The sequence below is a fragment of the Vanessa tameamea genome, chromosome 4, assembly GCF_037043105.1.
Source record: "Vanessa tameamea isolate UH-Manoa-2023 chromosome 4, ilVanTame1 primary haplotype, whole genome shotgun sequence".
Lineage (NCBI taxonomy): Eukaryota > Metazoa > Arthropoda > Insecta > Lepidoptera > Nymphalidae > Vanessa > Vanessa tameamea.
In genome coordinates this window covers 10,739,424-10,749,713 of record NC_087312.1, presented here as the reverse complement: position 1 = coordinate 10,749,713, position 10,290 = coordinate 10,739,424, and the positions used below count along the sequence as shown (strand labels likewise).

At 33.2% G+C, this 10,290-nt stretch overlaps 2 protein-coding genes across 2 annotated transcripts; one reads left to right on the top strand and one right to left on the bottom strand.

The window, feature by feature from the left end:
- Window positions 1-139: 139 nt before the first annotated feature.
- LOC113394878 (proteasome subunit beta type-7) lies at window positions 140-2,341 on the top strand. Its single transcript, XM_026632337.2, has 4 exons — window positions 140-343; window positions 422-858; window positions 947-1,152; window positions 2,156-2,341. The coding sequence occupies exons 1-4, from the start codon at window positions 282-284 to the stop codon at window positions 2,294-2,296; spliced, it is 846 nt and encodes a 281-aa protein (XP_026488122.1). The 5' UTR covers window positions 140-281; the 3' UTR covers window positions 2,297-2,341.
- A 635-nt stretch (window positions 2,342-2,976) lies between these two features.
- Window positions 2,977-7,450, bottom strand: LOC113394835 (protein O-mannosyltransferase 1). The gene is made up of 9 exons (XM_026632267.2): window positions 7,140-7,450; window positions 6,891-7,069; window positions 6,439-6,740; window positions 6,187-6,349; window positions 5,408-5,722; window positions 5,030-5,312; window positions 4,016-4,283; window positions 3,632-3,849; window positions 2,977-3,522 (listed from the first exon to the last, which is right to left on the bottom strand). Exons 1-9 carry the CDS (start codon window positions 7,263-7,265, stop codon window positions 3,031-3,033), a joined length of 2,346 nt encoding a protein of 781 aa, XP_026488052.2. The 5' UTR covers window positions 7,266-7,450; the 3' UTR covers window positions 2,977-3,030.
- Between the last annotated feature and the right edge of the window lie 2,840 nt (window positions 7,451-10,290).

Below are 10,290 nucleotides of genomic sequence, written 5' to 3'. Positions count from 1 at the left end.
TTTTTCATAAATTTTACTAAAATATTTTTATAAATCTACAAATATATTATATAAAAATGGTCAGTTTTTACTTATTTTATTATTTGTATACAAAAAACGGTAATAATCTACCCAAAGAAATTGCTACCGCACTATTCTAAATTATCAATGTCATCTATGGACATTGACTTAGCCGTCATTTGCAATTCTGTAAACTCACTTGGTTTGATTAAGTAGGATTTAACTTTTTATTGAAGTATTATTCTCTTGTTGGACTTGGAAATTAATAAATATAATACGAAATGGCTTCAGTACTTGTACCCGAAGTTCCATCTCCTGGTTTTTCTTTTGAAAATTGTCAAAGGTAATAAATTTATTCATAACTTACAAATTTTATTAAATGCTTACGAAAACAATGTTATCTGAAATAATTTTATTTCAGAAATGCTTTTCTGGCACAAAAAGGATTTCCTGCTCCTAAAGCAACGAAGACCGGTACAACCATTGTGGGTATAATATACGCAGATGGTGTTATTTTAGGAGCCGACACAAGGGCCACAGAGAACACAGTAGTTTCTGATAAAAACTGTGAAAAGATCCATTTCTTAGCCGGGAACATGTACTGCTGCGGCGCGGGTACTGCAGCTGACACTGAGATGACTACCCAAACTGTTGCTTCTCAACTGGAATTGCAACGTCTTCACACAGGAAGAACAGTACCTGTCGAGACTGCCGCTACATTGCTCAAACGAATGTTGTTCCGTTATCAAGGCCACATTGGTGCTGCACTTGTACTTGGGGGTGTCGATCGAACTGGCCCTCACATTTATTGTATTTATCCTCATGGATCAGTTGATAAACTTCCCTATGCTACTATGGGTAAAAATTAATAATAATAAATAAATTGTTTTATTTCAATATTGTTAATTGTGAACCAAGGAATAAACTTGAAAGCAAAATGTTTAAGGTTCTGGATCATTAGCAGCAATGGCGGTGTTTGAGTCAAACTGGAAGCCAAATATGAGTGAAGAGGAAGGCAAAAAATTGGTGCGAGATGCAATTGCAGCTGGTATCTTCAATGACCTTGGGTCAGGTTCTAATGTAGATCTTTGTGTCATCCGCACAAATGGGCCTGCCCAATATTTGAGAACTTATGAGGAAGCCAATGTTAAGGTACATACTTTTAAACATAATTCTGTCTTATGTTAATTGGCCAATTCATTCTGATGTTTTATTAATTTGAATTGAAATATGATAAAGAATTTTAAAATTCTCATTAGTAAATTGTGCAATCTATACTAATGTTATAAATATGAAAGTAACTCTTTCTATTTCATGTTTAAGCCACTGGCCCAAATTTGATGAAATTTAGTATGAAGTGAACTCAAACTCCAAAGACAAGCTATTATTTATTCCTAAAACCTATTACCGGCTCCCCTACTACAAAACTATTTATATTAAAGTAAATATTTAATAAATTCTGCTAATAAAGTCACTCAGAACACAAATAAACAAATTTTGTAAAAATTCAAATTATATATCTAGAGGTACATCAGGACATCAACAAAATTACCAGCTTGAGTAGTGGGTTCATTCCAACACTGATTTCTCTATGTGTCATCATTGATTGGACATTTGACTAATTTAGATATTAATTTATTATAGTTTTGTCATCACTTATCTCTGCCTGAGGCCTTTGTTAGTTTTCTTGTTAATACAAATTAAAATTATATATTGATGTAAAATCTGTTTTAAGTACAGATTGAGTGTCAAGTGAAACTGCATAGAGTCTGTATGTATGTCAGATGAAATTTTAATTAAGTTCACTATCGACAAGTTTGTATAGTTTTTTGTTAACTAGTGAGATATTTCTACAATAATTCACATTAATCAGAGAAAGTTTTACAAATATGAAATGCATGAATGTGTGGCCAAATAGATGCCATAAATAATAATGTAAACAGTACATAAGGTGGTAAATTTATAATATTGTTTTCTCCAACCTTTTCTGTGTGAAAAGGGAGGGCAGGTTCTAGGTATCCTAGATTCTTATCTGAACCGCAGACCGTGTGTATGCAAAATTTTATAATGATCGGTATAGTAATGAGGATGTAAAAGCATAACAAATAAAAAGCTCACTTTGCCATTATATACAAATTAATAAAATTATTTTCAGGGCAAGAAACAAGGGTCATACAGATATGCTCCAGGCACTACAGCAGTACTGAAACAGCGTATCATACCACTTGAAGTTGAGTCCATTTCTGTTCGTCCAGTACAACCAATGGAAGTTGAACCATCAGCCAGTCGCCGTTAATCTCTTTATGTAACTTGCATTTTAAATAAATAATTTTATAACAAAGTTTGCGTAATAATTATAAAACCTTATTGAAACATAATTATATTTTGTTTAAAACAAGTAAAATAGTACAGTATATACAAAAAACAGGCCGACGAAAGCAAATAAACCGAGAAGGCTGTTTTTTGGACATGTAGAGAGGGCTTTGAAAAGCTTAAGTCAACCTTCTCGGTCCATTTGCATTTCCAAATTTATGTATTGACTGGACTAGTGAAAAATAAACCAAAGAGGGTATTTTAAAAAACATTCTATATACAATAATATTATAAGTTTAATGTGACAATAATATTGTGTAGTGGACGGAATTATTATGTTACATCAGTCATAATACAAATTACACTTTATTGGTGCAATTATTATTTTAAATATAATAAATAAACATTTGTCATGAGTAGGTAAACACATAAATGACTTGTTGTTTTTTCTAACCTAATATAAATAACTATGAATGGCATCATGAAATTGTTGCCCTACAAAATATCTTATACTAATATTGTGATTTTTAATTAAAAAAAAAATAATTTTATTACATAAAATTAGGAACAGGTTATAAACGAAAAACAGTGATAAAAAAACATCAAAAAATTATGCAACTTTTACATTGAAATAGCGGAATATTCTCTTCTAATTAATCTATTTTTAGATAAAAATACTCTTATTTATATTCACCACTGAGATAAAGAATTTAAAGCTTAATTTTTCTTATGTAAAATAAAGTCCCAAGTATCTTTCCATCGAAGATTTAAAAGATCAAATTCAGTTAAATCCATATTGCCATAGCTCAGAACACTAAACATTTTATATGTTCTTATTACATAAGCCATCCATATTGTGATACATAATATGAATACATGTGTGAATGGCTTTATCTTTTCACTGATACATAAAATGTAAAATATGTGATCAATGACATAAGCCAAGAGGAGGATCTTGAAGATATAAGCAGGCAAGTAATGGTGAAGAAACAATGTTCTATCCATGAAAAAATATGGTAAGTAATGTAGCCAATAGCCGAGAAAGAGTATACAGCCAGCGTCATAGAACTTTTGTGCGGCGTAAGGAGGCAGATCGACGTACGCTCGCCGTTGACGGATGGCATATACAGCGAGTAAGGCACCAAATATTAGAACTGATATGGTTCCGGCATACCACGTCACTAAGTTGCCAATAAGATGAACTTGAGCCTGAAATAAAGATTTTTTTTTGGAAAAATAATTATCAATGGTTACTATGGTTTTCGATAGTTAGGTCATTTATTTTTAGGTAATAGATTGTTTCGTGAATGACACTTACGTTTGAGTTTGGTGAGAGCCAGTAAGCTATCGAGCGCACGAGCATCGGCCACTCGGCGGGTTCGCTCGCAAACATGTGCCCCTGCGGCGCGTCGGGCGAGTGCGATATCATCTTGTACTGCAACTCTAAAAACTTCTCCCAGAACGACAGCTGCGTGACTGTTGTTGGAATCATCTCTGCAGATACAAGCTCACGTTCGCGCTCCCTTCTGTCTTCAGCTACAGATTTAATGCACAATATTATTTAATTTAAAATTGTTCTTATAATAAGCACGCGAACATGTATTCAAGTTAATATTTGATATATTATAGATTGTTAATATTTATTAATAATAATGGTTATTTGATTCAATTTGAACAAATAAAATTTGAAAAAATATTTAACCTTTAGTATAACGATGTTCTTCGACATTCCATATTGTGTCTTGATGAGTAATGACCTTGTCAGCGACAACCTCGTGTTGATGGAAACCCCAGGACGGAAGCTGACGGCCGCTGTAGCGGAGGGCTGAGCCTGAGTCTACATGTATAAGACGCACCATGGATCGAATACTGTCCCATGTTGAATCCTCGCTTTCGCGGTTAATGATCTCCACGTGCCAGAGATTTTGTGCCGGCATCGACACATTATAGTCGATGTAACAAGATACTTCCTGAAATATATATTATTTTTTAAGTATTTTTACCTATGCCTAAATACTACGGATAAAATGTAAATTATTTAACCAACAACCTATCTCATATATTAATAAGCCGATTTTTGTCCCAGTGATTATGGGACCATAGCTGCACAATCGGTCATGGTCTCATTTTGAAGAACACCAACCATAGATATGCAGCAAAATAAAGAGCATTCTTGAATGCAATTTACTAAATTGTTAAGATTTAACAAAGAATTAATTTTAGAGAGCGGGAAAAAGTTACTGGCCGGTTAGAGAAATTGCTAAAACTTACTTTTGAAGTTTTGCGGGAGACCCACTTATTATTATAATGAAGTGAAGTGCCTCCTGCGACATCAAATTTCAAGGACTAGCCAAATGAACAGCACGGGAGTAATTACAGTCGATTAGAGAGATCACGCACTTGACCAACTGTCTTCTCTACGTGCTGATATTTGGATATAATAATCCCAATAACCTAACTTCGGGATATATATATATATATAATATACTTCCTTGAGAATTTCTTGAGACAAAAACTTAGTATTTCATTATGTGACCTGTCTACTAGACGAACGAAGTTACAAGACAATTGAATAAATCTAACAACATTGACTTACTTTACACATGAATTAATAAAGTACACTTAACATCGGAATGCAGTTCCAGACAAGAGCCGGGAGTCATAAATAAATGCCAGTCAGAAGAAGAAGCTAATAAAGTACACTATATTAATATACCTGTGATTGAGGCGAGACCGGTGCGGCAACATCGTGTGAATTTAAAGCTCGGCTTGTAATGCCATGTAAAAGTTGCACTACATCGCCGTGTCGTATAGCATCTGGGGGGTTAGATACGGCAAGAGAAAGCTGATCTGGTCTTTTTACGATCCACCAGTTGTTAACATCCTTAAAACTGTAGCAGGTTACTTGTTGCTGATGAGACGATCCTCGGGCATCGGAGTACCGAACCGGATACACATGCGCGTGGGAGTGCAACCAACAAGTCCGGCCGTGGGAGTGCCTATGAAATGATACATGTAAATTAATATTACAACCAACTGATATGGCATTATGGTATTACGTTCGGAAAATTGCCAATCTTATTACAAATAATACCTGAGTGTTATTTGGGAGCCATGAGAAACATGTAATGGTTGTCCTTTAGTAATGCTGGCGAGACCTCCTTTTAGTGATGCTTGGAAAGCACTTGTCATTACACTGTCATGAGGTCCAGCTTTCGGTAACATTGAAAGATGGGCATAGAATACACCGACGTACACCAGTAATGGTATAAAAATAAGAATGAAGAATCTCCAAAGAGCTGACAAACATAGTTTAAAGGTCGATTCTGTTTGGTCGATGCGTTTCCACATTTGTCGCCCTATTAAAAATATTGCTAAATAATATGTGTACAGACCTGAGTATTTTATCCTGAAAAATATAAAAGAGCTTGGTTTAATTAACTTATTTCTATTAAATTCTATTAATATTATTATTTATTTCATTTGCCCTTTGATTTACAAGAGCTCTTCTTCTATTTTTTATATATAGTAAGAAATTCTCCATAGTCTGAGTTAAGCAGTTTGGCACTAGTAAGCCTGTCGTTAAGCCTTTAGTGTCAGATCAAAGATAACTTAGAGTAAGTGTATAAGAAAGTATGATCTCAGATGGGATTAACTGATTTTCGCCAGAAAACGTAAACTAAAAAATATACACATATTATTTAACAAATATTATTTTGTATATTTTTTAGTCTAATTTTCTACCAAAAATCAGTCTTTTATTTTAATACTTAAGAAATAAGTAGGTATTCAAAAATATGTTCATAATGTTAAAAATATGTCATATGTCAAATAATTTTCTTTGTAATTATTTATTTCAAATAAATCACTTACGAAAAACAGCATCCAAGAGAAAGAGCACCAAAACACAGCCATATAACTGAAGCAATATTTTTTTTACGAGTACTCTTCAGTACACACAGTATACCAAATAAACTGAATAATATTTGTATACTCTCTAGTAACATAAATCTTGATTGAGCTAGAAAACAATTTTCTGAAAAGTTTTGCAAATAGTTATTATTGATATGATTATACCGATAGTAAAGAATTACCAATTGAATTTTATTTATACACATTACTTACCAAATAAAACTAAAGCAGCTGCAAGAAATGCAGTTATTTGATATGTTGATATTTCCAGCATCAACTGATAGGATAAAGGTACAAGTAGGCTGCCACAAATGGCAGGGACAATGCGTAATGCTTTCACAGGTACTGACTCAGTATATGGTGAGCCAATCCTATCAAATGTAAAGTTACCATCATAACCAGCCATTTGCCCAGCCAAATAGAGCATCTGTTTTCCTAAGGGGGGATGAGCATCAAAAAAGAATACTCCTTTAGCATACAATGACACATATCTCCCATAGTGAAGTTCATCAAACCTAAAATTATTTAAGAAATTATTAAAAGTATAACATAAATTTTGATAAATTAATAAATAAAGTCCTGTGAATCAAATCTCAAATATGAATACAATAAGTCTAAATATTATTTTTTCATTTAAAAAATCATATATAAAAAAGTAAACAAACACAATATATTTCGGCTCTTCTAAATTATAAAGCCTTGTACAAAGAGCCATTAGCAGCAGACCCACGAAAACCACATCTATTTCCACTGTAAGATATACACTTTTAATTATTTCTCCCACATCTATGGGTTGCATTGATTCCATAGTCTCATTTTCGTTTTCGGCTGGTGCACCATCATCCTAAAAAATAATTGCAGTATTAATTATGTGACCTTAAGTAATAATATTTTATATTTCACAAATGACTTACCACTTCTCTTTTACAAGTTGTTGAAGCATTTTCTAAAGAACATTTTCCCTTTTCAGGTTCAGAAAGTGCGATGACCTTATTCGAGATTTTAGAAGACTTGTTTTCCGTAGATTTTTTTAAAACCATGGTCGATATACACTCATAATCACTTCAAATAATTAGTTTGGGTTTTGGTTTTAACGTACAAGTATAATACTTAATACTCCTACTTACTTCACACTTATTTTTATGGCACTTTCTAAGTTAAAACTTTAGATGTATCTAACTGTACTTTCAGATTGAGAGTATGACACTTATGACAGTACGGTCTACGTAAAATGTAAATAAATTAACTACTCATTTACTGACACTGCTTGATGTCGGCTGTCATTGACATTAGCAAATGACTTAAACAATAGCAAAATTAAAATTGATTCAATATTATTTTACAATTGTGGAATTTCGAAAATTGGAGGTAGGGAGAGAGGGAAGAGGAAAGTGGAGTCCATAAAATTTGTTTTTGTTTGGCCGATAGTCACCATTGAATTATTTCTAATCACTAAATAAATTAAATCTTTTTTAAAGAGCTCATATCGAATCCGTGCTAGTTGTCTTCTTATTCCTGGTAAAATTTGAACAAAATGTTTGGGATATATAAAATTCGATCAATTGTAAAAGGTATTAAATTGCATGCATAAATTTTATTGTCTTTGATATTTGATTCGATTAAAATAAACGGGACAACGAAAGGCTTAAGATAATCCTCGTGCTTTAATCTAGCCACTTCTTCGGAAGTACTAAAGTTGTTGACAAACTTGAAGGTATTCAAGGCTAAAAGTAAATATGATAGCAGAAATGTAGTAATTCTAGGCTATGTAGGGAAGTATTCACACTATTATTCAGAACCATCTTCTTCTGCCTGGCAATAAGTAAAACCAACTATTACTAGGATCTGCCTTGAAATTAAACCTTCTCCATTTATTATCCTGTGTAAGGTTTTGCTCTAATATCCTACTTCACAATACCCAACCATCGCTTTCGTGGGCGCTCAGGCGGGCTACTTCCAGGGTCAGATTTATCAAGAATTTTTTCCGACATAGTTGTCAAATCGACGCATCATATTGTCACACCATCTTGTAGAATCTTACACGGCGGATCCAAGGAACCTGAACGGCAGGTTCAAGCATTATTTGGATGGTGATGGCGGTAAGTTACGTATTCGGTATTCGCCATATTTAGTTTATGACCGCCGTTCTCCAAAGTTACCCTACGGTCCAGCTCCAATCAGCTCTCGTCGACAAGTATAGGTATACATATTGAGCCATGGAGATTGATCTTGGATGTATGCCGAGACAACATCTATCACTACATTGAATAAAAACGGGCTAAGAGTCTCGCTACCATTACAGTGATCGGGAAGGGCTCGATATCGCCTACAGCGGTTCTTACCACGGAAACGGAATTGCGGTACATGTCTCCGATAATGTTCCCGATACGACCCATACAGATCCCGGGCATGCCGTTGAGTCGCAATGCCTACCATATCAGCATAAATGCAGATCTCTGCTTTTGACTGAAAACCTGGATCTGAATTCCGAGGGCAAAAATGGGGTCCATAGTTAACAATTCCAGCGGGAACATATATCGACGCAGAGACATCACACCCTCGGCAGAGCCTGAGTTCGATCATGCGTTCGAAAAGCTACATGACGGGTCATATTTTATATATATATTTTTTTTTTTTCATTAGGACAACCAACAGTAGATACAATATCACATCCAAAATAAAAAATTAAAAATTACATTTCAAAATTATCAAGGCAAAAGTTCTACTACTTACAGGTAGTCTCACCATGAATTAATTTAATTAATTTAATCATTCTATAACTACTGCAATCATTAACACAGTACTTACTCTGCCTTTGTATATAGTAGTGATAAAGCTGTGTTCGAGATACTGTTAAAGGCATCAGTAAGCATGAACACACCAATTTCAACCTTAACATATCAGTCTTATGATGAACAAAGAGGAAAAATATATTTTAGAGGTAATTGAAAAGTTGTTTTTTTGTCTGACCAATTATTTTTTTAACTAATTTATTTTTATATTTTATCTGACCAAAATAAAATATGTGTGTAGGGGATACTATATTAATTTTAAATATTGTTTTTGTATTTTCTGTCTTTTATTTTCAAGACATGGCTATACCGAGAACACTTGAGTAAATGACGAATTAATTTTTAAATAAATATGTGCTTATAAGTTTTTTATAAATGATTATTGAAGAATAAAGCTTAAAGAGAGATGAAGTTAGTTTAATCTTACTAATACTATGTATGTGAGAATTTGGATGTTAGAACTTAATCACATTAAAACAGCTGACCAGCTGAATGAAGCACAAATTATCACAGAGATAGATTATAATCTGGAATAGCACATAGGTTACTTTTTATCCCAAATTCTAACACCTGGAAATTCTCGCCACCCCGAACAAGATGGTGGAACCGTAGGCTAACTAATGTTTCATTACATAGTATAAAACAAAGTTGCTCGCTGTCTGTCTGTCCCTGTGTATGCTTAGTTCTTTAAAATTGCACAACGGATTTTGATGCGGTTTTTTTTAATAGATGAGTGATTCTAGAGGAAGGTTTATATGTATAATACATGCACAATATAGTTGAGAAACACTGGTCAATTTAGTTGTTTCTAATGCGATGTCGTAAATAAACACAATTTTTGAGATTACATTGCAAACGCTGTCTAAACCCAAGAAGATAGATATAAATAATGTACTACAGTATTGTACACGTTAAAAAGGTCTACAAAAAGTCTGTGGTGGTATATGTGTCTTTTAGGGCAACCCAAAATAACCATTTTTTATCTTTTACTTTTTACAAGAAACAATGGCTCATTTACTAAGCAATTTTAAGCAATATAGCATTTATATTTATCATCATATATATCCTTATCCAATAAATACCTTAAATACATTGTGCAGTTCATATAGATCTTTATGGCCCTTTACAGCATGTAATTTAAATGAATATTTTCAAAGATACAGATTTAAAATTCAGGGAAATAGCGGTTTGTATTGTCTACTGACAGTGACAAAAAGCTATGAATTTTATATTTAATGACATTCTGTAGTATAATTATTTAGTATCAATATTA